Below are 27,960 nucleotides of genomic sequence, written 5' to 3' on the forward strand. Positions count from 1 at the left end.
AACACATAGTATCGATTTTCAGGAGCAATTGATTTGTTCTTTTTTATTCATAAAGCGGGTTAACAATTAACAGGACAAGCTGAATGTTTTTGCTATTTGTTGTTTATTACTTTTAGATTCTGAGCTGAAAGGGCATTCTCTCCTACAAGCCTTTTTTTATAGGGAGCAATCAGATATTTTTGATTAGGACAAATATGTTGATCTGCTGAAAAGATAATCATTTTGAAGCAGATTCACCACCTTTATATTAACACAACTTTACTATTATTTAAAAGAAACCTGAGTAAGAGGGATACGGATGCTGCCATATTTATTTCGTTTTAAACAACACCAGTTACCTGGCAGACCTGCTGATCTATTTGGCTGCTGTAGTGTCTATATAACACCAGAAAGAAGCATGCAGCTAATCTAGTCAGATCTGACAATAATGTCAGAAACGTATGATCTGCTGCATGCTTGTTCAGGGTCTAGGGCTAAAAGTATTAGAGGCAGAGAGTCAGCAAGATAGCCAGGCAAATGGTATTGCTTAAAAGGAAATAAATATGGCCGCCTCCATATTCCTCTCAATTCAGGTTTCCTTTAATGGCCCTTAAGTACTGTTCTTCACATTTATAAAGTGGCAGTCAGAACTGATCAGCATTTTAAAAGGGCCAATGAAATCAAGTCATTTTAGCGAGGTGAATTCAGCACCAGTGCCCAGCTGTGAAATGGGTCAGCAACAAGAGTGTATGATTTGGGTGCTATAGCAATATCGCATGCCTGGCCTAGAAATTATTAGCAACGATACATGGTTTTGGTACCAGTGCTGGCAGCCAGGGACTTAATTGGCAAGGAGAAGATGCCTATAACAGAACTACTGGCTACAGTGCTTGGAATTGACGGCAAACATAAAAATGATTATTGGTGAACATTGGTTAGGGTTAGGTGTACCTTTTAGCCTATCACATTGTTAGTGGGTGTGGTTATAGATAATGGTAGTTGGTGGTGTCTTTTTTTTTCATGTCTGCCATTAGTAAAGATGATTACGTGCAGGCTGATTGTAGATAAAACAATATGAACAAATAACATGGTGAATGTTAATCATTTCCTGATCATTCTTCTATTTTATAACTTCTCACTATGCAATGTATTGATTTCTTTTTTTCCCCCTTTTCGCTAAAGTTCCCCTTTAAGTATTTGTGAAGGTGCCACATTTTAGAAGGCACAGTGCGTCTATTTATGGGTGAGATGGGTCTTTAAAGAAGCTAATAAATGTTTAAACCATTATAGCATGATTGGAATATACTGAATTTGTGTGGATTAATAATGTGGACTACTAACTAACTAATGTGAAGTAATATGACAGTGTAAATAATTATTAAAACATTAAAGCAAGACACAATTAAAGAGAAAAATCATATTTCTTAGGGCTAATTTCCATGGGCAGTTGAACTGTGTGCTCAGCAAGCAGTTATCAGGCAGCAGTGAGCAGTTACCGGGCAGCAGCAAGCATTTGTGAGCGTTTGAGAGGCTTTTTACTGCCTATCAACTTCTCGTGGAAAAGGGGCCTTAAAGAGGAACTCCAGTGAAAATAATGTAATAAAAAAATGCTTATAATTATGTATAAATGATTTAGTCAGTGTTTGCCCATTGCAAAATATTTTAAATCCCTTATATTCTGACATTTATCACATGGTGACATTTTTACTGCTGGCAAGTGATGTAGCTGCTGCTTGCCGTTTTGGCAGTTGGAAACAGCTGTAAACCGCTATTTCCCACAATGCAACAGGGTTCACAGACAGGAAACTGCCAAGAGTACTTACTCAAAATTTCTTTGTGGGAGGGGTTTCACCACATTATCAGCCATACAGCGTGCCCTGATGGTCTGTTTATGAAAAGGAATAGATTTCTCTTGTAAAAGGCGGTATCAGCTACTGATTGGGATAAAGTTCAATTTTTGGTCGGAGCTTCCCTTTAACTGCTTGCCGACCGCGTCACGCCAATGGGCGTGGCCGCTGCGGCAGCCCCAGGACCGCCTAACGCCGATTGACGTAAAGTCCTGGGGCAGCAGTTTGCAGGAGATCGCGTGCAGGTTGTGCACGCATCTCCGGCTCGGGGGGGGGCGGAGCTCCGCCCCACCTTCAGTCTCCAAGCGGCGATCGCCACTCGGAAGACTGTTAGACGGCGAAACCGCCATCTAATTGCATAGTACAGTGTTGCGATCAGCAGCAGCGCTGTACTGGGGACAGCCATGTGACACGGTTGTCCCCCTGGGAGACCTGAAGGTGATCGGCTGTCATAGGCTGAAGCTTATGACAGCTGTTCACAGTGATTGGCTGGCGGGGGGAGGGAGGGTCCAGGATAAAAATAATTTAAAAAAATAGTTCAATTTATTAAAAAAATAAATTACATAAATTACATTAAAAAAATAAACACGGGGGGAGGGGGGGTGATCTGACCCCACCAACAGAGAGCTCTGTTGGTGGGGAGAAAAGGGGGGGGGGATCACTTGTGTGCTGTGTTGTGCGGCCCTGCAGCTTGGCCTTAAAGCTGCAGTGGCCCATTTTACATTAAATGGCCTGGTCACTAGGGGGGTTTAACACTGCAGTCCTCAAAAGTTGAAAGAGCCCAGTGGGATCTATTCTAACCTGCATTTTTAGGTAATGGGATTTCCTTATCTCCACAATGCCATCCACTTGCTTCTGCACCAATGCAGAAGCTGGAGTACAGTAATATTATAGAAGTTGTACCAAGATAACCAAAATCTGATAAATTAATGGCTTAGACAGTTTTAGTAAACACATGAGTGAAACAGTAGAAGAGACAAGAGCGCTCCTTTGGTGCAATACTTTTCTTTACTTAAAATTCCACGCATACAAATTACACTTACAGTGTGTTAAAAACAGAAGCGCATCTCAGGCCTGCCAGCCGTCCTCTCCTACCCTGTGTTTGGCCAAAACAACAGGTGCGGTGTGTCCCGACGCGGAGCTGGATTCGGTGGGCGGGGCTTGGTCACGCTGGAGCCGTCTGACGTCACGACGCGTTTCGGCGCTAACCACGCCTTCGTCAGGTGACGTGACGGCGTGTACGGCTCTATTTTATACTACCCGATATGGGAGGAACAAGGGGAGTGACTGCTTATGTCACTCTAAGTGAACGGGGAAATTTGCCCTGCATAAAATAAAAACCATCGGCTATTCGCCGACCTATTAGCAAATACTAATCTTGTATATTTTATATAAAAAAACCTTTCACAACGATAAATTGTTAAAATGGATCGGGAACTATAAAATTCATTAGTCAGTGACAGACTCCATGTCTGTGCGGAGGGGCGCACTACCTATAATCATTATTTTTAATAACAATACATTAGAACACCTGATTGTAAATGGCTAACCTGTCACTGATGTTAAATTATAGGAGACAACATGTACGTGTCTGGGTAAGAGGATTCCCTCGTCCCCTATTTTTGGTAGCCTCAATGTGTATGAGAATGTTTTATGAATGGGGTTTGTACAGCATACTCTGCATCATACTCTATATAAATTGGCTGCTTCCGCTACTGGATGGTATCAATGCCATGTCGCGCTCCCTAGTTTATATCAGCAGGGAGTGCAGTGTTGGTGTGCCTATTAGACGGCTAACCTAGCGCAGTATCTGCGCTTTTTTCAGGCGGAGGGGATATTATGGGCGGTAGGTCCAGCGTTCTACCAGCGTTTTACTGGCATTCTACTGGGTTTTGTGGGCGGCTGACTCAACGCAGCCTATATCTGTGCGGTAGGTCCAGCGTTCTACCAGCGTTTTACTGGCGTTTTACTGGGTTTTGTTGGCGGCTGACTCAACGCAGCTTATATCTGTGCAATATCTGCAACCGTGTCCGACGGGAGGGGGGCGACGGAGGTATTATGGATGGCTAGCTCGACGTTTTATTAGTGGCTGGCCCAAGATTTATTCTTCTTAGTGGTTGGAACCGCGCGGCTCGTGCGCCTATGCCAGACTATCCATACCACACCAATCCTCGCTTCTCAGGGTATGAGGCAGTGTCCTCCCATTTCATCTCATCTTGGGGGGACACAGGTATCTATGGGGACACGGGGATGTATCTGAGGACAAAGTTCTTAAGAGAACTTCGGCTATAGGGAGTCTGACCGAAAACCGCCCTCCGCATGGTCGCCCATTTTATAAAAGGATCAAAGCCATCTAGATGCGACCATTAGGTCACTTTCATGCTGGCGGATGTCACTGTGCTTTGCACAGTGAGGCGCTTTCATATATGCTGTTACAGTGGACATAGACAGATGTTCAATTGGATTACATACATGATACACAACATATATACATTAATGAACCGGGTGGACAGAGAGGGGAGGGGCCGTGGGGGACCTCAGGACGGGGTGACCCTGGGGACCCTAGGGGATGAGGGGGGGGGGGGGAGGGAGAGGAGGGGAGGGCTGGAGGGGAAAAGGCAAGGGGGGGGAAAAGAGGGGGGGATTTTGGGGTTGGTGTGCCCGTGGACACCCCAAGAACTGTGAAAAGGGGGTGGTGGAGGACCAGGGAAGAAGACAGGAGGGGGATCGATGGGAAGGGAAAATGGGGGGGGGGGGAGAGGAAAGGAAAGGGAAAAAAAGGGGGGAGGGGGCGGCAAGACAGGGATGAGAGAGGGATCCAATGTCTATTTCTAATGTGTTGGGAGTTGGCCTCATCACTGCAGGAAACTTCGGATTTCTAGGTCTTCATTCAAACCTTCCGGAGACAGTGTGTTCAGCTTGAAGATCCAAAATACTTCTTGCTCACAAAGTCTTTTGTATCTCAACCCTCTGGTAAGAGAGGCTGGAATCTGTTCTAGACCATAGATCTTCAGGCACCCAGGGTCCGATTGATGGAATTTATTGAAGTGTCTGGGGACACTGTGTTTTTCGGATTTGGAGAGGATATTGCATTTATGTTCCCCCAAGCGTTTTCTTAGAGGTCGGGTAGTCCTTCCTACATAGAGTTGTCTGCAGCTACATTCCAAGACATATATAACAAATTCTGATGCACAGTTGATAAATTGTTTTTGTGTGATCGACCACCCTCCTGGGTGGACAAATTCTTTTGTGCCGTGCATCATGAATGAGCAGCATCCACAACGTGTCTTCCCACATCTATAATTACCAGTGATAGTGGTTCTCAGCCATGTCTGTGTTGTTTTCTGTTTTCTATTACTCGGTGCTATTTGGTTTTTTAGGGAGCGTGCCTTTTTAAAGATCACTTTAGGTTTCTCCGGTAGAGAGTTTTTGAGTAGGGGGTCTTGTAGTATAATCGGCCAGTTTTTTATGACAATACTTTGGATACGGCGAGAACTTTCCGTGTACCCAGTGATGAATGTTGGGGTTTGTTCTTTTTGTTCCGTGTTCCTATTCTGTCCCGTTTTTTCTTTATCTTTGAATTCTTCTATTGCCATATTTACCACACTGCTTTTATACCCTTTTTCCATGAATTTGTCTGCCAACTGTTTTGATTGGCGTGCAGGTAAGAGTTCCCCGCTGTGGGCTTGAAGTGGGTCTGGGTACATATCTGGGATTTATCATCTATAAACAACTCCAGATCAAGGAAGATTATTTTAAAATAATCTTCCTTGATCTGGAGTTGTTTATAGATGATAAATCCCAGATATGTACCCAGACCCACTTCAAGCCCACAGCGGGGAACTCTTACCTGCACGCCAATAGTTGCCACCATCCTAAATGGGTGAATAATATCCCACGCAGCCAATTTTGTCGACTGAGGAGGAATTGCACAAAAGATCCAGATTACCAAAGACAATCAAAACAGTTGGCAGACAAATTCATGGAAAAAGGGTATAAAAGCAGTGTGGTAAATATGGCAATAGAAGAATTCAAAGATAAAGAAAAAACGGGACAGAATAGGAACACGGAACAAAAAGAACAAACCCCAACATTCATCACTGGGTACACGGAAAGTTCTCGCCGTATCCAAAGTATTGTCAGAAAAAACTGGCCGATTATACTACAAGACCCCCTACTCAAAAACTCTCTACCGGAGAAACCTAAAGTGATCTTTAAAAAGGCACGCTCCCTAAAAAACCAAATAGCACCGAGTAATAGAAAACAGAAAACAACACAGACATGGCTGAGAACCACTATCACTGGTAATTATAGATGTGGGAAGACACGTTGTGGATGCTGCTCATTCATGATGCACGGCACAAAAGAATTTGTCCACCCAGGAGGGTGGTCGATCACACAAAAACAATTTATCAACTGTGCATCAGAATTTGTTATATATGTCTTGGAATGTAGCTGCAGACAACTCTATGTAGGAAGGACTACCCGACCTCTAAGAAAACGCTTGGGGGAACATAAATGCAATATCCTCTCCAAATCCGAAAAACACAGTGTCCCCAGACACTTCAATAAATTCCATCAATCGGACCCTGGGTGCCTGAAGATCTATGGTCTAGAACAGATTCCAGCCTCTCTTACCAGAGGGTTGAGATACAAAAGGCTTTGTGAGCAAGAAGTATTTTGGATCTTCAAGCTGAACACACTGTCTCCGGAAGGTTTGAATGAAGACCTAGAAGTCCGAAGTTTCCTGCAGTGATGAGGCCAACTCCCAACACATTAGAAATAGACATTGGATCCCTCTCTCATCCCTGTCTTGCCGCCCCCTCCCCCCTTTTTTTCCCTTTCCTTTCCTCTCCCCCCCCCCCCCATTTTCCCTTCCCATCGATCCCCCTCCTGTCTTCTTCCCTGGTCCTCCACCACCCCCTTTTCACAGTTCTTGGGGTGTCCACGGGCACACCACCCCCAAAATCCCCCCCTCTTTTCCCCCCCCTTGCCTTTTCCCCTCCAGCCCTCCCCTCCTCTCCCTCCCCCCCCCCCCCCTCATCCCCTAGGGTCCCCAGGGTCACCCCGTCCTGAGGTCCCCCACGGCCCCTCCCCTCTCTGTCCACCCGGTTCATTAATGTATATATGTTGTGTATCATGTATGTAATCCAATTGAACATCTGTCTATGTCCACTGTAACAGCATATATGAAAGCGCCTCACTGTGCAAAGCACAGTGACATCCGCCAGCATGAAAGCGACCTAATGGTCGCATCTAGATCGCTTTGATCCTTTTATAAAATGGGCGACCATGCGGAGGGCGGTTTTCGGTCAGACTCCCTATAGCCGAAGTTCTCTTAAGAACTGTGTCCTCAGATACATCCCCGTGTCCCCATAGATACCTGTGTCCCCCCAAGATGAGATGAAATGGGAGGACACTGCCTCATACCCTGAGAAGCGAGGATTGGTGTGGTATGGATAGTCTGGCATAGGCGCACGAGCCGCGCGGTTCCAACCACTAAGAAGAATAAATCTTGGGCCAGCCACTAATAAAACGTCGAGCTAGCCATCCATAATACCTCCGTCGCCCCCCTCCCGTCGGACACGGTTGCAGATATTGCACAGATATAAGCTGCGTTGAGTCAGCCGCCAACAAAACCCAGTAAAACGCCAGTAAAACGCTGGTAGAACGCTGGACCTACCGCACAGATATAGGCTGCGTTGAGTCAGCCGCCCACAAAACCCAGTAGAATGCCAGTAAAACGCTGGTAGAACGCTGGACCTACCGCCCATAATATCCCCTCCGCCTGAAAAAAGCGCAGATACTGCGCTAGGTTAGCCGTCTAATAGGCACACCAACACTGCACTCCCTGCTGATATAAACTAGGGAGCGCGACATGGCATTGATACCATCCAGTAGCGGAAGCAGCCAATTTATATAGAGTATGATGCAGAGTATGCTGTACAAACCCCATTCATAAAACATTCTCATACACATTGAGGCTACCAAAAATAGGGGACGAGGGAATCCTCTTACCCAGACACGTACATGTTGTCTCCTATAATTTAACATCAGTGACAGGTTAGCCATTTACAATCAGGTGTTCTAATGTATTGTTATTAAAAATAATGATTATAGGTAGTGCGCCCCTCCGCACAGACATGGAGTCTGTCACTGACTAATGAATTTTATAGTTCCCGATCCATTTTAACAATTTATCGTTGTGAAAGGTTTTTTTATATAAAATATACAAGATTAGTATTTGCTAATAGGTCGGCGAATAGCCGATGGTTTTTATTTTATGCAGGGCAAATTTCCCCGTTCACTTAGAGTGACATAAGCAGTCACTCCCCTTGTTCCTCCCATATCGGGTAGTATAAAATAGAGCCGTACACGCCGTCACGTCACCTGACGAAGGCGTGGTTAGCGCCGAAACGCGTCGTGACGTCAGACGGCTCCAGCGTGACCAAGCCCCGCCCACCGAATCCAGCTCCGCGTCGGGACACACCGCACCTGTTGTTTTGGCCAAACACAGGGTAGGAGAGGACGGCTGGCAGGCCTGAGATGCGCTTCTGTTTTTAACACACTGTAAGTGTAATTTGTATGCGTGGAATTTTAAGTAAAGAAAAGTATTGCACCAAAGGAGCGCTCTTGTCTCTTCTACTGTTTCACTCAGGTCACTGGCACCACCCAGCAACCAGGAGCAGCACCTTTACGCCATCATAGCCCATACTGAGTAAGAGGGTAGCGCAGGAGAATCTCTTCCTTCCTTAGTAAACACATGGCAGGTGGAGTTCTGCAAGACTGCAGCTAATTTAGTATAACTATTTTTTCAGACTTTGCTTCCATTTTAAATACTGTTAATGAAGTGTAACATGAGTACATATAGATTCAGAATAGGTATTAAGAATCCTAGACCAAAAATGTAGCAAATACAGTGCAATGACCCTAAATATGTATTTAAAAAATATAATTACATTAAATTAATCTAAATGAATATTGGAATTCACTGCAAAAGACTTTAGACTAATAATACAAAATGTTTCTGAAAGAGAGCACAGGTTAATACTGAAAATCTTTCTGATGTAAAATAACAAGAAATGTAACGCATGTCTGAACTCACATGTGACATATATGTCACATGGGTAAACATAGTACCAATCCTTCTTAGAACTTGCCTGTGTTTCCTTCTTAGCACTTGCTTGTGTTTCCTTTTTTTCATTACAAGGGTTAATAAACCATCGCTTTATCTATGTAGATGAGTCGGATTAGCAGTCAAATGAACTGGCAGCTCTCATGAAAAGTAATAAGAAGCCAAAACATTTGTATCTGGCTGAGCAAACCCTTCTGATAATAAGATACAGCAGACAAGTTCAAAAAGTTATTATTGCTCGGTGTGGAAGCTGAAAGAATCAGCTGTATGTCTCACTGACAGGACTGCTGTTTACACTTCAGAGTTGGAATTGCAGTATGTAAATTGAAAATTAGAAAGTGAGACACTTAGGAAGTTCTATTTACAATTACTGCAAAACATCAATTAATTATTTAATACGTTAATTTTTCAGTTAGGGTTTGCTTCGAGAACATCACATATTAAATAATGTACATGATTGACACAGGCAGCTTCTGTGCTCTGTAATCTGTAATTTCTGTGCTTGAATAAAGTAAGGATTGGCTTGAAGTGCCAGATTCCATCCTCTTTTTTTTACATACTAAATCATGTACATAACCCATTAGTGGTGCACAGTTAGAATGATGCCCAAAGACTGTAGCGATAAAGGTCACAGTCTATATGCTTAAGAATAAAAGGTGTTAGTGCAAGTACCACACATGTACATTCACCACATATTTGTAAGTTCAAGTACTGTACACACTAATCAGCCACAACATCTAAACAACTGTCAAGTAAAGAGAGCAACAGTGATTATATCATTACATTGGCACCTGCCAAAAGGTGGGATATATTAGGCAGCAAGTAAACAGCCAGGTCTTGGAAATAATGTGTTGGGAGTTGGCAGAATGGGCTAGCATAAGGATCTGAGGGGCAATGTCAAAGGCCGTATCATGATATCTAGATGAATCGGTCTCTTAAAAATGGTTGGTCTTGTGGCGTGCACTTGATATGCAATGATTAGTAACTCCCAGAACTAGTCCCAAGGATGGACATCTGCTGAACAGACTAGATCATAGGTGCTTAAAGCTGCTGATGCAAATGGTAAATGCCTTCTAGACCTGCGCCACAGAGAAGCTACTGTAACACAACCTGTTAAAAAATGCTCATACTGGCCATGAAAGAAAGGTTCAGAACACTGAATTGCAACTTCCTATGAGTGGGGCTGCATAGCTGCAGACCAGTCAGATTTCCCAAAATGACCACTGGCTCAGGACTGTACCATGAAACATGAAATAAGTGGACCTAGATTAACTTTATGATGTTTTCTTTGACCTCCAAATTCCCCAAGCTCCAGTCAAATCAAGTAGATGTGGGGTGTGCTGGAAACAGAAGACCAGTCAGTTACAACTATACCTTACAAAGTACAAGACTTTTTAGTGCAAACGGTATGCAGCTTGAAACTGAGCCCATCAAATGCACTTTCTGTCAGTCATGAGTGGCCCAATTTCTTATTGCATACAATTTGCATTCAAATTAAAAGCAAACCAGAATTATTAGCATCTAATTGACTCTCTCTAACATTAACCACTTTAGCCCATAGGACGTAGCATGCTGGACGTAGGAGCTACATCCATGAAAAAACTGAGCCGCTGGGGTGCACAGGGCTGCAAAGGTCGAAAGCATTGATCCATGTCCCTTAGAACAAACGCTGGCTTCTATGGAGAAGCCGTGATTGTTCTGTTACACATCCCCTCTTCACTTCCTGTAAGTACGCTTACAGGAAGCAAAAACATAAAAAAAAAATTTGACTGTGGCCATCTTGTGGCCAAATAATAAAACTACATCTACATACATTTTTTTTAAATGAATAGCCATTTCTACATTTAAAATTAACTGTTTACCTCCCACACACCCAAAAATATTTTTTTTAATTTGAAAAAAAATACAAAAAAAATAAAAATAAAAGTTACCTAAGGGTCTGACATTTTTTAATATGCATGTCAAGAGGTTATAATACTAATATTTTTTAAATTATAAGCTTGTAAAAGGTGATGGACGCAAAACTGAAAAAATGCACCTTTATTTCCAAATAAAATATTGGCGCCATACAATGTGATAGGGGCATAATTTAAATGGTGTAATAACCGGGACAAATGGGTAAATAAAATATGTGTGTTTTAATTATGGTAGCATGTATTATTTTAAAGCTATAATGGCCGAAAACTGACAAATAATGATTTTTTTTCCATTTGTCTCTTACTATTCCCATTAAAATGCATTTAAAATAAAATATGTCTTAGCAAAATGTCCCACCCAAAGAAAGCCTGATTGGTGGTGGAAAAAAACAAGATATATATTATTTAATTGTGTTAATTAGTGATAAAGTTATTGGAGAAACAATGGGAGCTGAAAATTGCTTGGATGCATAAGGTGAAAAAACACTAAAGGCTGAAGTGGTTAAGTAATATAGCCATAACCAAAAAGGTTCTAGAAAACCTCCATACATACTGTATAATATCTCCTAGGTATCATAAAATGGAGTCAAAAGCTTTATTTCCTGCAAATACAATCAAGAAATATAGTGGTGCAATAATATGTTGGGAAAATTAGTGATGTAGATTTTTTAATATGTTCTCTGACGTGCCACAAAAATGAAAATATATATATAATTAGTTATTTGGGTTGAAAAAGGACATTTGAACATAGAGTTCAAACAGAAAATAAGGTACAACACTAGCTGCACCCTCACATATTCCTGCTGATCCAGAAGAAGAAGCGAAAAAACCCTTACAAGTCATCGTCCTTTGACCCTCTATTATCTGGATTCAAAATAACAGGTTGACCATATTCAAAATAACATCACAGATGTAAACCAGCCCTCAACCAGATCTGCAATGATCTGCTCATGGCAAGAGACAGTGGCACGTGTCCCATCCTGTTATGCTTTATCTTCCAGTGACTTTTGACAAAGTTGATCATGAAGTCTTGCTGAAAAGACTGCAAGAGTACTGTGACAGTGGTTAAACTCTGTCTTGGCTGACAGAATACAAAGGGTATCCTTGAGGCTTTCCTGTGCAAACCTGTACCACTAAAATACATTGTTCCCTAGGGCTCGGTGTGATCCCCTTTCCTGTTCACCATATACATGCTGCTTTGGAAAAATTGTCCAAAAACACGGTCTGACATATCCAGCTATATTTATCATTCACACCTAGAGTAACAGATCCTACTCCAAAAATAAATGTGTGCTTAGCTGAGCTTAAGGAGTGTATGAATGAAAAAAACTGTCTCAGGTACTATACTTACTTGGGGCTTCATTAAGCCCCCTTGAGGCCGCTCTCTCCCTTGCCGTCTTCCTGGGTGGCTCCTGTCCCCTGCTGACTGGCCCGATAGCCTGTCCAAATGGCACTTTATTGTGTATGCACCCCGTCATGCTCCCGTCATCAGGAGCATTTTGCCTCTACACAGTAACTACTGCACAGGTACATTACGCTCCCGATGACGGGAGCGCAATGGAGTCAGGAACGCACATAAAGGCGTGACTCAGCCAGGCTATTATGCCGGCCAGTGTGGACAGGACTCACCCAGGGCGACATGAGGGACATAGCTGTTTCATGGGGGCTTAAGGAAGCCCCAGGTAAGTATGGTACCTGAGACTTCTTTCATCTCAGGTTCCCTTTAACTTAAGGAATCAAATAAATGGGCACAAGATAGCAAAAATAAATTATTGTTCATTTTACCTATATTCTGTTAACCGCTACAGTAGAATATGGATAGTTTACCAATATTTATCCCTTATAGAGGATGTCAGTAATTTTACTGATAGCCTACTGTCCTCGTTAGTAGAATATTGGTAATTTTTCCAATATTCTACTATGGTCCTTTGTACTCTAATTTTCACATGAACCCTCCCCTATCTATGCCTAACAAGAGCCGTCCCATATGGATGCCTAACAAGAACCCTCCCCTATGTATGTCTAACACTAACTACCCCACCTATGTCTAACAATAACCACCCTGTAGTTACCACTAGTTTAAACTTTTTAAAAGTTTGGCTACAGTGTAGCTATACTCTGGTGCACTACTGTTACCAGCATGTCCACAACCATTCCTGCAGAATAACTCTACACTTTTGCAGAACTCTGAGGCTGCTATTTTTCCTGGGTGTTGCTGGCACCCTCTATTTTTGTAGAGCCCAAATTGTCTGTTTCGTCTCATACCTCCAGTGGATCTTGGAATCTATGTTTTTGCCTTTATCACATCACAGCAGGACTGTTGCAATGCTCTCCATACAGGGCTTCCAAATAAAGACCTATACCTCCAGTAATTAGTACAGAAACCTGCCAGAAGGCTAATAACAAACTAACCCCGCCATTGCCACATAACACTGATACTTCCCTCATTCCACTACCTAAATGGAGAATCCTCTTCAAGATTGACCTATTAACATCCAAATATTTACACAATTTAGGCCCTGGGTAGCTGAAGGATTTTTTGCAACTGTATCACACTTCCCACCAGGGGCATTCCTAGGATCTGAAGAGATCCGGGGTACTTTTGAGCACTCCAGATGGAAAATGGGTTTGGCCATGCACCAGCATGTGGGTGTGATCTTTGGTGGAGCCACATTTACTTGAACTTAACAGCGGTCTAAGTAGGTCTGCTCAGCATATCATATAAATAGGCAGAGTTACCTGGCTTCTGTGCTGGCTGGTCTGGCTTTCTGATGGGTGATCTGACTTGCTGCCATAGCATTCCCTGACCTTCTAGTGGACCCCCTCCCATGATTCCATGGGCCGCCCATTCAGGCACAACTCCCAGCATGCCCCCATAGAAGAACCACAGTTCCCTGCATGCACCCATAAAAGGCATCATATGCCCAGCATGGCATCACAGCACCCAGCATACCCCAATAGATGCACCGCAGCTCCTAGCATTCCTGCCCTTGAGGCAACACAGCTGACTCTGCCTGTGGGACATCCGGGGCACCCCAGAATAGATCCGGGGCATGTGCCTCTGATCTTTAGGGCTAGCAATGCCCCTGCTTCGTCCTCCAATCTGACTCATCAGGGGCTGGAGCTGGGGCTGGAGCCCCTGATGAGTCTGATTGGAGGACGAAACGCGTAGGGCGGAACCAGTGCGCGTGACGTCAGCACGTCCGGAAATCCGGGGTGGTTAGCTGGATACACCTGAGGGGGAGTCTGATAGTAGCGGAGACCTTCTGTAGTGCGGGACGCCGCCGGGAAGCCGTACGCAGGCTTCAGAGGACCTCCAGCACCACCGTTCAGATGCGCCTATTCTTATCTTTCAGCTTGTAAGTAGGCAATTGGTGTGAGAAGCACGGATGTAGAACCTAATTGCATTGATGTACTACGCAATGAGGAGTTTTTATTCTGCTTTGTTTTAAAGTTTTATGAAAATTAAATATATTTTCTACCGTGTTGGATGTTGTGGCTTACTGAAGGACCTAGTGAGACACAGATTTGAACCTGAGACCCACCTGAAAATCGAGGTGGCTAGAATCTAGAGAGCCGCGTTGATGCTGGTGGTGGGTGCACGAGTGCAGGCACGGTTCACACGAGCACGTTTGTGATAAAACAATATTTTTGAAACAGGATCACGCGATGTGCAGTGTTTCTTCTGTTTTTTAGGTCCATGTAATTCAAACGAGAGCGCAGTGGAATGTTTTACCTATTGTTTCCATACTAAGGATACCCCCACAGCAAACTCATAGGACTCATAGGCAGATTTTTTCATAAGGACTCTGGTATCTATTAACTTTTGAGGGCATAATATTATTTACAATATCACTGGCTGCGCCATGCAGCCAGTGATATTGTATATAATTTTTTGCCGCTTCAGTGTTTCTTTAAGCCTTATTATTCAGCAAGAGCATTGAAATAAGCTATCTCTACTGAACATTTTTTTTATTTCCCATTTGAAGAGGAATTTTACCGATTAAAACCTTCCAAGCTCAGCCCCGGGCTACAGTATCTATGCTACCTGACATTGCTTCTACTCACTTGGCACTTTTGCACATTATGCACTAATTACTTGTTCCCCTGATTAAGCCCCTATTGGGGTTAAATAACAAAGGGTGTTTTAGTTTACTGCTAGTAGTGGATCCCTAGGGCAGTCAAGTAAGAGGTAGAGAAGGTCATTTTAACTACCCCTCTGCCAAAAACAGCGAACACTTGAGGGTAGAAGAGATGATTTGCTAGACTGCACAGATATTAGAGCATTTACTGTATATAGTGATCTACTATGCTGTGCTGTACAATAGTTCTTAAACAGATTTTGACCTGACACTCCCCTAGTTAATGGTGGTTTGATTCACCTGCACTAGCACTTTGTAATTGATTAGCTTCTATGTTTTAGTGATCCAATAAAATGTTTTAGTGGTGAGTGGGCATTCATTTTGTAATAGTGTTTTCATTGCCTGATACTTTGTGGTACAGATTTAGTGTAATTAATAATGGAATTGGGCAGAGTCATTATTATAACTACACATTTAAATATAACTAAAACATTTAATCAGCATAGTCCAAAGATCTATTCGCACCCCTCACTGTGCCCAATCCAATTCACTCCTAGGTGATATTTTCACATTATAAATAAAATGATTTTTAAGCCACCAGTAAGCAACAAAAAGTGATGTTGTATCAGGGCCAGCTGCTCTTCCGCGATGTGATTTTTCAGATGATTTTTTGAGATGATTTTTTTCATGACATAAAATATATTTCATGATATTGCGTAACATCGTTTAATGAAAATTTGCTGCCAGACGTACTGATCGTTCATTTTTATACCACCACCATGTTGGATCAAATCGTTCCAAGCCCATTGTCTGCGGTAATTTGCACGATCATGCATTTCCACAGCCGCCAATGACATTTGCAGATTTGGCCAGATGAATCGGGGAATGATCATTCGTTAGAGGAGATCCCTGATCCATCTGGCCATAGGTACAAGCATCAGTTTTAATGTCCCATGCCCCTTTCACATTCTTAAGGTGGCCACCTTAAGAATATGAAAGGGGCATAGGACATTAAAACTTACACTTCTAGATGGCTACCACATTCAGCCATCAGATAGAGCCCTCTCAAATCTGACCAGTGAAAGATGGAATCCTTCCACACACACACAAAGCCTAGATTTTTAATAGATCTCAACAAAAAATCTATATCTATCAACCTGCAGCGTTGCACTGTTTGATTCAGTACAACGCCATGGGTTGGCAATCTGCTGCCTCTCACAATCCATCCCCAATCGATATCTTCCGTTGGGTGCAATCGATTGATTTGATTGATTTTGGCCACAAATTGATCGGACATTGTTTGGGATATTCATTTCTAGCAAATTTGATCTACATGACTGAAATGCCCAGATATCGATGAGTAAAATCGATAAGTGTATGGCCACCTTTAGATCCAGATTTTGATAGGAAGTCAGTTAATCTACCAGTATGTTTCAGGGTTAGAGAAGGAAACCAGAGAAAATCCATGCAAACATAAATATGAATATAATGATTACTGGTATGATTGTGTGTTTTTGCACGTATGTAAGCAGCTCTTGATGTTGTCCAAAAAAGGAGGGCCTTAAAATAGAAAATTATAGGTTTGAAAGTGTCAGTGCGCCAATGCTTAAAGGGATCCTTAACTGATGTGTGACATCATGAGATAGACATGTGTATGTAGAGTGGCGAGCAAACAAATAAATACTGTATGCTGTGTTCATTTTATATTTTTTTTATCCACCTGAAAGAGTTAGGCTCCTTTCACACTTGATCCGCTGCGTTGGGCATGCGTTTGCGTTAGGGGGTGTTCGTACGCGTTAGTGCGCGTTTTTCCCTGAAATGTAATAGAAAAACTATTTGTTACAATCCCCACATGCTGGCATCCACAAAAAAAACCAACGCACACTAACGCAAACGCATGCCCAACGCAGCAGATCAAGTGTAAAAGGAGTCTTATTGTTCAGGTATGCAACAGACAGTTTTTCTCCAGGCGGGACCTAGTCAGACTATAGCGTGCCTCACTGATAAGGAATTACAGCCATAAAATACTTTTCTGGCAGACTGCAGAGGATAGATAAAAAGGTCAATAGTTCATTTTTTTTTTAACCTCTGTGAGACATTGGACAGATTTTGTTATTGAGCTATCAAACAATAGAACATTTTTTTTAAACTTTTTAAACATATCATAAAATTGGATTATCTAAAAGATATCTTTAGGAGAAGGATGATAGATACAATTGCTTATCTCATCATATTTTCACTTAATTTTCACTTGAAGTGTGCTTAAAAGAGATACCTCAACAATAATGCAGCACTGTAAATATCTCTCAGACTGGCACTTCAGAACCCAATGATACACAGGATCCACACTCAGGCCTGGGACCCATTTTAGCTCTTTTCACAGCGATTTTGGATCACTGGCAATTGCCGATGATTCCAAAATGTACTTGGCTAATGAAATTCAATGGATGGGAACCCACTAGAGTGATTGTAATTAGGCCAAATCGCAAACCTGCAACATTTTGGGGCATTTGTGCCCCAATACAAAGTATAGGATTTCTTTGAAATTGCTCTATTAATGTGATTTTTGCATCATTTTTTTTAAATCACTGGAAATGAAATAAAATTGCTACAAAGAACGCCAGGAATCACAGCTCAAATTGCTTTACAAAATACCAGCAAAAAAGCTGATTGCAATTTGCAATTGCAAGTGGGCCCCGGGCCCCATTGTTAGTAAAAAAAAAAAAAAAAAAAGCTGCAGAGTAATGAGGAGGGATTCCTATCCATGCCCCTATCACTCCAACCCAACAGAGATTAACACCATAAAAACACCATGTGCTAACAGATATAACCTTTTTGTTAATTGAAACAAATGTTTAGGATAATATATTGATTCTTTCCACAAGGTATATTCTGTATAAATATGCATTGGCGCATGGTATTATTTTATTAAAAAAAAAAAACAATACTCCTGCATTATGTATAGTATAAGCTGTCATTGTGTAAACTGGCACAGTAAAGTAGCTGCAGTGTGTGCAGATTGAAATCATAATGGATTTATTCACCAAGCACGACTGGGTCCTGCCCGAAACTGTTTTGGCAACAACAGAACATAAAGAATTAACAACCAAGCAGAAACAGCATAGCAGGAAAACAAGCATGCAAGCAGAAACAAAAATGCACAGGGATAGAGTGATTGCACAATAACCAGAATCATAATAAAGATAGTGGTGGGAATGCTGGAGTGCTACAGCAGTGGCAGTGGCTGCGTCCTAAGGGGGAGCAGGAAGCGGGTGACATGGTGGGAGTTGAAGAGTCTTATGGCAGAGGGGAAAAAAAGTGTTCCTATCCATAGAAGTCCTGTGGGTATGGTCCACCAGGTATGACCCCAGGGTGATTTCCTGCCGCCCCTCTCCGGCATCCAGCGCTGCGTTTCTTCATCCTGTCCTCCAGGTGGCGTCTCTACCTTATGTTTAGTTTGCCATCTGTTGTCACATGACAAATGCCAATCTCACCTGAGGAATCGAGAGCCTTGGAGGACATGGAGGAGACCGTCCTGATGCCGGAGAGATCGGGGACCCAAGTATGAAGTGCCACTCTACTGCAGTAACCAGCCTGGTGGTTATCCTGATGCAGGCTCTAGATTACCACTCGCAGCATGTTTTTGTTACCCTGAGCCTGGGTCAGGATTACCGTTTGAGAAGTTGAGGCAATCTTGAACTTAAGATCATCACATTTCCCAGACAGACAGCACTGCTTTTGGGAATGTCACTGAGTGAACAGATAAACATTTGCATACACAGAAAAAATAATAATCTGGGAATTGTGCATGCATAAACATAGTTTATTCCATTTACACCATTATGTTACTCACCTGTTTAATGTTTGCTCATTGTTATTCTTCCATTGTTCATGAGTATGGTGAATTGTTAAAATATATCTGCTCTGTGTCCTTGTTTTATTTATCCTTCACAGGCTTTGTTAGCTATGACAATCCTGTTTCCGCACAAGCTGCTATTCAGGCTATGAACGGCTTTCAGATCGGCATGAAACGCTTGAAAGTTCAGCTGAAACGCTCCAAAAATGACAGCAAACCTTACTGATTTCAACAACAGAAGCATTCTGCCATTATTTTAGCTTTTTTAGGGTAAGTCCCATGAGCCAGCCTATTCTCCACCGGGGGCTGAGGAGGAGATCATTGCCAACACCCACCAAGAGAGACAATAATTTTCACATTAAAGCTTCCATTCCCATCTACCCAAGCCCCCACCCCCTGCTCTTGCCACTTACTCTGGCTATATTGAATCCAGCAAGTTGTGTAACAATGTTCTGTATCACTTTTCATTTGCCTATAAGACATCTTTAGATTTACAATAGCAGCAAAACAATGTGCAATTAAACTCTGCAACCACTGGTGCCATAAAAAAAAATACTGAACACAAGATAAAGTTTCAAGGACCTGGTTGTATAGCAATGACACCAGCAGTTAAGGTTCTAGTGTGACTGCCGAATATGAAAATATTGCCATTTGCCAATTTACACTTTTTTTATTTACTTAAGTATTTGTTTACATATACAAGGAACACTAATACACACACAGGCAAAAATAAAACAATTCCTTTCACTGCGTCAAAAAGTTTTAGAGGATCTTAGAATTTTTTTTGTGAACAATTATTATGGATCAGTAATGGTCTACATTTGTGTTATTATGGTGATATGTTTTGCTTATTTATTTGTTAATTATTAATTTATTTATTATTCCACTATGAATTAATTATTATTTTATGTATGCTGTTATTGATTATAATTATACTATGAATATGTCTGGAAAAGATGCGTGTAAGGAGACGTCATGGAGAACTGTTTCTAAAGCTACAGGGTTTTAAAAAAATAACTTAAGCGAGTGAATATACTTGATATTTCTTGAGAGATAAATTTAATAATAAAGGAAGCCACAGGCCTGTAAATTTTATTTGTAAAAAAAAGAAACATTTCTATTTTTATACAAAAATTTTTACTGCCTCAGAAATAATGGGAGTTATTTATTGTTCACATATTGGATATCTAAAAGAGAAGTTCTCAATGCTAGATAGATACCTTCTGACATAGGCTCTCTAGAGTAAAAAAAAAATTTTTTTTCTTATTTTCAGTTTAAATGCCCATTATGCACAAGTCACTCTCTTCCTTTTCTATGTTTTGTTTGGTTATTTCTGTTTCCATCACGTAGTGAGAGATTTGTCCTGTGATTTATCTGTTGTGTGGCATTTATTCAAAATGGCCACCTTTTCCCTTCTGTAACCCTTCCTTTCCTTCCCAAAACAATCCATCTGCACTAACTCTAACTGGATGGTTTCTTTTGGGCTGTTCATTGTGCTTTGTGTAAAATATATGCTAAATATATATAAATACATGTGAATTATTGAATGCATATATAGAATAATAACTACAAAGATTTGGATTACATTTTATTCCTACAATGGTTCACCTGTTTAGTGCTGGAACGAGCAGAACTGCATTTCTTTGTGAATGCACTCCTGAGCAGACCAACACTGATGAGCTTAAAAACGTTATTTGTTTCTGCTGCATAGATTCTGTGTAACTTTATACTCTTCCTTGTTTTTTTTTTCCCTAGAACATCTCCATGCCTGTTAGTTCACCGTTTGCCTAGCATGTCCCTGTGGCGTCTATAAAAAAAAAAAGTTTCATCGTCCCGTCATTGTTTCTGATGTCTTTCTGACCTCACATCATATTTGATCCTCCAACTGACTTAGTTTGACTTCTGAAATTTGCATGTGATCTCATCTAGCTAAGAATTCTGGAAAACAAAAAAAAGTCAATGTGAAACGCGTTGCAGCAATTCACGCAAGACTGAAATTTATGTTAAGAAAAATTATTTTAAAAAAAGACAAAAAACCTGTGGCAAAAAATTATTGTTCTTTTTTTCTTTTTGTTTCATAACATAAACAGACTTGAAAGTATTATACAGGGATTAGCATTCTGTCTGGTCACTGTTTCCTAAAGCAATATGTGCCCAGGAATTCAGAATGTTGGTTTCTAAATGAAGCAGACAACTTCCAAAAACAGTTTGAGAAAAACTGTCTGATTTTAAGTCTCTAGAGCTCTGTAATAGTTTTTACATTTTTTCAGGCAGTGTAAAGTTTTTTGATAAGGCCATTTTAGGTGGCTCACTTTCTCATTAAATTATATATATAGAACCACTTTTTTGTAGATTAGTATAAGAAAATATTTACCCTGTTTTGGGGCAAATGCTACCTAGTTCTGTCACCTTTTGCTGAACTGACTCACAGTTAGACAATCCATGGTTTAATGCACATGAAATTACCTATATTTTATACTGTTTAAATGTACAGAAAAGAAGGTAAATGTATACTGTGTCAAGTTGGTGCTTCTATAAATTTAGTTGTGGCTTCATTAAGTCTTAAGAGTCTTCAGTGTTCTATGTTTAATAAGTTTTAAAAAATTGGTTTACTTGAACTAAAATAATTTTCAAATATTAAAAGTCCGTTTGATATAATTTCACGTGAAACTAAAACTATTCCAGAAAAATAAGTTTTGTGTTGGCTTGTAAAACATTGATGTTCTTATTTTTTATTGTGGGGAACTTAGATGTGTTTGTGTTCAGCAAAATGTGACCTGTTTTTTTTCTCCAAAAGAGAAAAATGCAGTGAAAATACAGTGCCAAATTCCAAAGGTACTTCCTGCCTAAAGCTTCAGTGTATTTCGTGTACGAAGTAATTTGATAACATGGGTATTTTATTATGTGTTTTGTATAAATCCCTTCTATTTAAAAAAGAGAGATTACAAAGTTTGTTAACTTGCTATCCTGTGGTCTTGTTGCTTGAAAATTGTTATCGTTTGTTATATCTCTTTGATGTTTTTTGGTAATACATTGTATACAGTAAGTGCCCATGTTCCACTTTTTTAGCCACTCTGCACATCGAATCTGTGAAAGCAAACCTCACAGCTGTACTTTTTTTCATGGTCTGTGGAAGTCTTCATGGTGATGAATAGTTGAACTACTCTTCCTTTTAAGCATACTGTCCTAAAAATAAATCAGGGTATATAAAGCACATACAAGCATACAGAGTACATGGTTTATAAAGCACGTCCATAAGATCATACTGAATTTTTAAGACCTCCTTTATCTTGGCATGATTGAGTGAACTATATAGGGCATTGACAGGTTGTTTCACATAACCAGTTGTAGAGTATCATTAAGAAGTGCTATACTTGTAGCTATCCACTCATCTCTATTTTCTGCCATTGAATCTTTTCCCCATAACGGTTGTCTCTTCTTTAATTTCCTAGATTACACTAATTACTAATGGCACAATTTTAAGCATTGATTAAAGGTGGCCTCTTTGTACTGCCATTGCTCTTCTTTTTGTGAAATTAGCATTTTATTAATAATCCAGTGCCTGATCTATAAACCACAGCAAATGCTATTGTCTAAATATTGATGTATACTGGTACCTTAAATTCCATGACAGTTGTTAACGTCATAATGATTTTATATAGGTTCTTGTAAGTGTTTACTACTATAATCCTGGGTCCTGCCAGAATTACTTGAGGGCTATTTTTGTATGAGAAACAAAGACTATTACTAAATTATATCTATATGTCATTCTAAGAATATATGTATAGAGATATATAATATAAATCATATTTTTGTTACTTAGAATAAGTCATATTTGGCTGCTCTTCAAAATATTTCATAGAATAATGTGGTTAATGATCGAACACCAGCTGTTATGCTGTTAGGAGGTATTATTATAGAGTCCAGATTTTCAGATATGGGATTAAGGCTTAGATCACATTTGTCAGAATGGTGGCATATTTATTTAGTACTGATATGCTGTGCCACTTCTCGGGTCCAGTTGCAGTAGCTGTTGCATTTGGGAGTGAGTCCATACCATTCTATAGTTCTATAGCATTGGTTGTGGTGCATTCAGTGTCCAAAAAAATCTTCTATCGGGTATGTCCATTGTGTTAACAAAACAGGCAAAATTGGACATGTTAAAATGGTTATATGTGAACGGGCCCATAGGAAAGCGTGAGCCCTTTCAACATTTCTGTTGGTCCGCTACCATCTGCTCTGGAAAACAGTCCAGCAGCAGGCCCAGTGTGAACCTAACCTAAAAGATTTTAGAAAGCTCTTTTAGTAATCCTTAAAGAGAACCTGTTGTCAAGTTTTAGACTGTCATTTCTCTGTGCATGTTCATTACATTACCCCAGGTTAAACTGGAGCAATTCAGGGAACCGATCCTAGCAAGAAGGAAGTTGTTCATTAACATTTACTAAAAAGAAACAGCTAACAGCTTCTAGGACATACTGAATGTCCTACTGTTTAAGATCATATTCAGCACTGATGCAGCTAATCAGCAGGTACGCACTGAAGAGACATTGCTTAAAGGGTTTTTACGTTCAACTTTTCTTTCACCACAAGATTCTAGTTTTTTTGGCTTGTGTAACTGAAGTCATTTTAACTGTTCTGTTTTCTTTCTCAAGTGCTAAATACAAATAAGAAAAAAATCTTGTAGTTTCATGACATTTTAGAATAACATCATACAAAAGAAATGTATTTGTGTTTCTTTTTTTGTGCTGTGAGAATTGTTGTTTGTAGATTAAATAATAATTCATTTTGTTTCGATTTACAAATAGTTTTTGAGTATTGTCTGAGAAAAGCCAAAGTTACTGAAATTTTAGTGGAAATGTAAGATCATTTAAGTATTGTTTATGTTTTAATGATGCTTTTTGGTTCTATTGTGTGATGGAATTTGAGCCAAAAAAAAACAAAAAAAAAATGGCTTTCCTATTTCTACTAACTGATTGTACTTATGCATTTTGTACCAGTGCAACATTTTATACTGGAGATTAAAAATACAAAAGGAAGAGTTGTGGCTTACTCTTGAAGGCCCTATCATGACTGATTGTACGTTTGTTTTTTTGACTGGCAAAAAAATGAATGGTGGTTTTGCTTTCAACACTTAAGAAAACTTTGGCTTGCTTTTTATTTGCTTATATCTAACATTAAGAAGTATGTTTAAAACAAAAAGCGGTAAGTTTCACTTTTTATTATGTATTGTGCAGTTACACACTAACGTAATTAGCGCTAGATGTACACAGTCACTTTAAGTGGATAAATGTATTAGTAATAACTAAATCTAAAAATAGGGGTTTGCTTTTATGCTGTTTAGATCAAAATTTTTCTGACTCTTCTGTCCTCATTGTGAACATTACTGTGTAGTTAAAACAGTCAAACTTATTTTTGTAACGTATGTTATTGTGTGATGCAGTTTTTTGCTTCTGTCTCCAATATTAAACCATTTTCCTAATACTTGTCTCTTTGTGTGTTGTGTTTGTTGGTGCTCATCATGTGGTAAAACATCTATACACTTCACTGTTTGACGTCTGTTCTTCTTTCTTTTCTTTTCTGTATTTTTCTTAGTTAATTGTATTTCTTTTGTGTATAAAAGTTACAGTCAATACCATTTAAGTGAAAGCCTAAATGTGGACAAAAAGGAGGGCACAGAAAAAGGTATATCCCAACTTTTTGTTCTTTATGTGTACCTGTTAATTGCGTTAGCAATTTTTTTTATTTAATCCATATATCCCTTTCAGTACATAAAGTAGCAGAAAATCATTTGTATAATTGTGATAAGCAGTATTTTTTTCTCATTCTAAAAATATTAAACCACTTAATGTGACCTTGCAAAGGAAGATATCAGTACATTGGGAGCAAAATGTTTAATTTTCCAAATATTATTTCAAAATAGGGGCCCAGGGTGGGCTAGTGTATGACCAATATCAGATAGGGTAATAAAACTTGCTCCTCACCAGTATTGGGCAGGTGGAAAAGTATTAAAATACAATGGCCATAATGTACAATATACTGTAAGTGAGCGTTATGCAGCCTGTGTTATTGCAATCAAAATCCAAATGTTTAACTTGTGATCTCTACACCCAGAGCCTTCATATTGAATTATAAAAATCCATGACCAAATTCTCTGAAGCATCAACTGTCTAAGCCCATGACAGAATAAACAGGAGATACTTATTTTTTGTATAGGTTTTTTAAGAAATAAGTTCTAAATCCTTATTTAAATAACCACAACACAGCTTTGCATTTATTGTGCTCTAGTTTATAGTCACGCCATCTCTGGCACTTGATCAGGGCCACAATCATGGCTACTGTAATACAGTAACCTATACCAAAAATCAGGTGAAAGCCCACCTAGCACATCAGGATAGATTTTCTGCAACACTAAATAGCAGATGCAATGGTATGGTGTACAAACATAGCAACAATAAAAAAAAACTCTGCAAAAAGAATGTACTTCTTTCACATATACTATAAACAATCCATATTTACACTTACTATTACATTTTATAGAAGTATGGTATAATGATCTGTGCGCAATACTACAATAATTTCTATCTTTAACATGTAGACACCAAAGCAGCTGTAAATTATTAAAATCTGCCACAGCAAATTAGCATCATTTTCTTATATTCATCTTAGGTTCCTATATTATTTTAAATATTGTTTCTTGTATGCTGATCATTATTGCTAATCCCAATAATGCTAGAATCTTCAGCATTATACATTCATGTGGATTTTTTTCATATAATATATCGTCCTGCTTTGGCAATCTCTTGCTTAGTAAGTTATACCTCACTATCAAGATGAATGGTTCAGAACCTCTCAGCTATTAGGCATTGTTTATTCTCAATTCTGTCAGCAATGTAGTCTTGAAACGGTTGAAAAGAAATCTTGTTTTGCAGAGCTTTCTATGTCCGATCCTAAGGTTATATTTTTACACAGAAAGAAAACAACTTGCTATTATCAAATCACTCAGTTACAACTTACAATGATAACAATTGCATTTCTAGTACTACGATGGCAAAGTGTTAGAAAAGATGTAATTTCTTACAAACTAAAATACAAACCTAAACCGTGTTAACTTGTACCATATTGAAGGTTCTTTATCTTCAAAGCTGAATACACCATAATGAAACGATTCCCAACGCTCAAGAAACTGCAGTAACTGTACGCTGTAATGAAATATATTAAAGGTAGGCACAAATATGAAGAGTATACAACTGCAAGCCATTATAAGTTTGTGATCAAAGTGCTCATATTAAAAAATGCGGAAGTGAGGTAACAAGTGTGAGTCAACTCCTGCTATGGCAAAACATTCAAAGCAGAACTACATTCATTTTTTTAAGGAGGTCAGATCTCCTGCCAGATGTTTATACAAACATATATGAATAGGTTGGTGATAAAAGGACATTTGGATTTGCTTTTATGCCTATCTGTGCTATGAATAAGAGTGTTCTACTGCACACAAGGTATATAGACACATTCAGCCGCTCTTGAAAAGTGATGGTACACTGGCCCTTCTCCAATTAACTTTTTCTCTAAACATTTTTCACAGGAGATCATTTTTCATCTTATCTAAAAATAAACCTTTTTTAGCACTTAGCAATTGAAAAAGTATCCTCTTTAAATGTAGTTTTTTGGTAAGGTTTAAAAATATTTCCTTGTAAAAAAAAAAAAAACTCGGGAGAAAAAGTTAATAGGCTATGGGCCCATGTCTCTCCAACTAACCTCAAATGACAGAATCAGTAGCCGTCTTACAGATATGAAATCATTTTGCAGTCTAGTTGAAAATTGCTATGTAAAGCAACTGTAATCTATTTTCTGTAGATTACTGTTAAAGCTAAATTGGCATTTGTAAAGCGCAAGCTAAACTGTAGTCCATATTACCTTGAGGTTTCCTCAGAGTACTCTGGCTTCCTCCTACATCCCAAAACCATATTGATAGGTTAATTGGGTCCCCCAGAAATAGGCCTTGAACTATGGTAGAGACAAAAGGCTATGACTATGGTAGGGAGAAGGTTGTGAGCTTTTTTCACAGTTAGTCAGGTGACAATGGACTTTGTAAAACACTGCAAAAGGTGTTGGCACTACATAATAATAATATGTTACTGACTGAGAAAACTTGCACCTTGGCTGATTACCTCTCTTGAGGGGAGTGGTTCCCAATCACCTCAGCCCATAGTCCACTACATCAAATGCTTAACATGAATAGTTCTGGTTGAAAATGCACTTTTCATAAAGCTTGTATCTACTTCACAGCAGTAATTTTAAGGGCATATGCTGCATTTTGTATTTGTTATTATTAAAAATTAAGGAATGCACTTTTACACAGAATAGCTTTGTACATATAGTACATTGACGCATGTGTAAATGATTGTATTTCTTCAGCTTACCACTGAAGATTTCATAAAAGTGATCATAAAGCAATTTCCTTTATTTGCCAATTGCCATTTAGTTTACCTTTTTAAAAATAATTTAGCATGAACTGGTATGGTAAGAGGGGAATTCTAGAAAAACAAATTAAGTGAAATTCCAGTAATTAAAAGTTCCTCAATCTTCCTAACACAATTCCTGGTGATAATCTGGAATAATGGCTGCACTTTTTAAAATGACCTGTCTTTGCCCAGTTGTTGTCACATGGACACCACAGTGTTTTTTCCTGCTGACTTGATCTTCAGGCGTAATCCTTTTCCCTTTACTCCTTTAGTGCTGGCAGTCTAGACCACATCACACTTATACAGCCTTGCATGGGGGTGAATGACAGGCAGGAGAATAAAGGATAGTCTGAAGAACAACTCTCCCATAGGCCAGTACTTTGACTTGGAACACAACATTCTGTCTCCACAGCGCATGAAATACTGAAATTGGCCAGGGCGATCAGACTTACCCCCTTTTTTCCCCACTAGGGGGATGTCCTCCTTGGGGGGGTCTGATCGCCGATGGCTTGCTGCGCTTTGCGGGGGGGCTCTTCAAAGCCCCCCTCCGCAGCGTTCTCGGCGCTCCGTCCTTCTCCCTCCCTCTCCCTTCCCCTCTGAGCTGCGCAGGACGGATATCCGTCCTGCGCATTGTAGGATAGGCTTCAGCCTATCAAATGCCAGCGATCCCCGGCCAATCAGAG

The 27,960-nt window shown here is 39.9% G+C and overlaps 2 protein-coding genes across 21 annotated transcripts in view; one reads left to right on the forward strand and one right to left on the reverse strand.

Moving 5' to 3' along the window:
• CELF2 (CUGBP Elav-like family member 2) overlaps positions 1-25,506 on the forward strand; it is a 688,411-nt gene extending 662,905 nt beyond the window's left edge. For 18 of the 19 annotated variants that reach the window (XM_068276070.1, XM_068276073.1, XM_068276072.1 and 15 more), the window contains one exon: positions 18,914-19,386. In XM_068276070.1, the coding sequence (XP_068132171.1) occupies positions 18,914-19,041 (128 nt within the window). In that variant the 3' untranslated portion in view covers positions 19,042-19,386. Of the gene's footprint in view, positions 1-18,913; positions 19,387-20,570 lie in introns of those variants that run through there. The other variant, XM_068276071.1, reaches the window with a different exon arrangement.
• A 164-nt stretch (positions 25,507-25,670) lies between these two features.
• The window catches only part of USP6NL (USP6 N-terminal like), a 402,543-nt gene continuing 400,253 nt past the window's right edge, over positions 25,671-27,960 (reverse strand). The window contains exons 17-18 of one of the 2 annotated variants that reach the window (XR_011030371.1): positions 25,910-26,014; positions 25,671-25,762 (exon numbers count right to left, since the gene is read on the reverse strand). The gene's annotated coding sequence lies outside the window, so the exon portion shown is untranslated. Of the gene's footprint in view, positions 25,763-25,909; positions 26,015-27,960 lie in introns of those variants that run through there. The other variant, XR_011030373.1, reaches the window with a different exon arrangement.

This window comes from Hyperolius riggenbachi, chromosome 3, assembly GCF_040937935.1.
Source record: "Hyperolius riggenbachi isolate aHypRig1 chromosome 3, aHypRig1.pri, whole genome shotgun sequence".
In the NCBI taxonomy this organism is placed as follows: Eukaryota; Metazoa; Chordata; class Amphibia; order Anura; family Hyperoliidae; genus Hyperolius; species Hyperolius riggenbachi.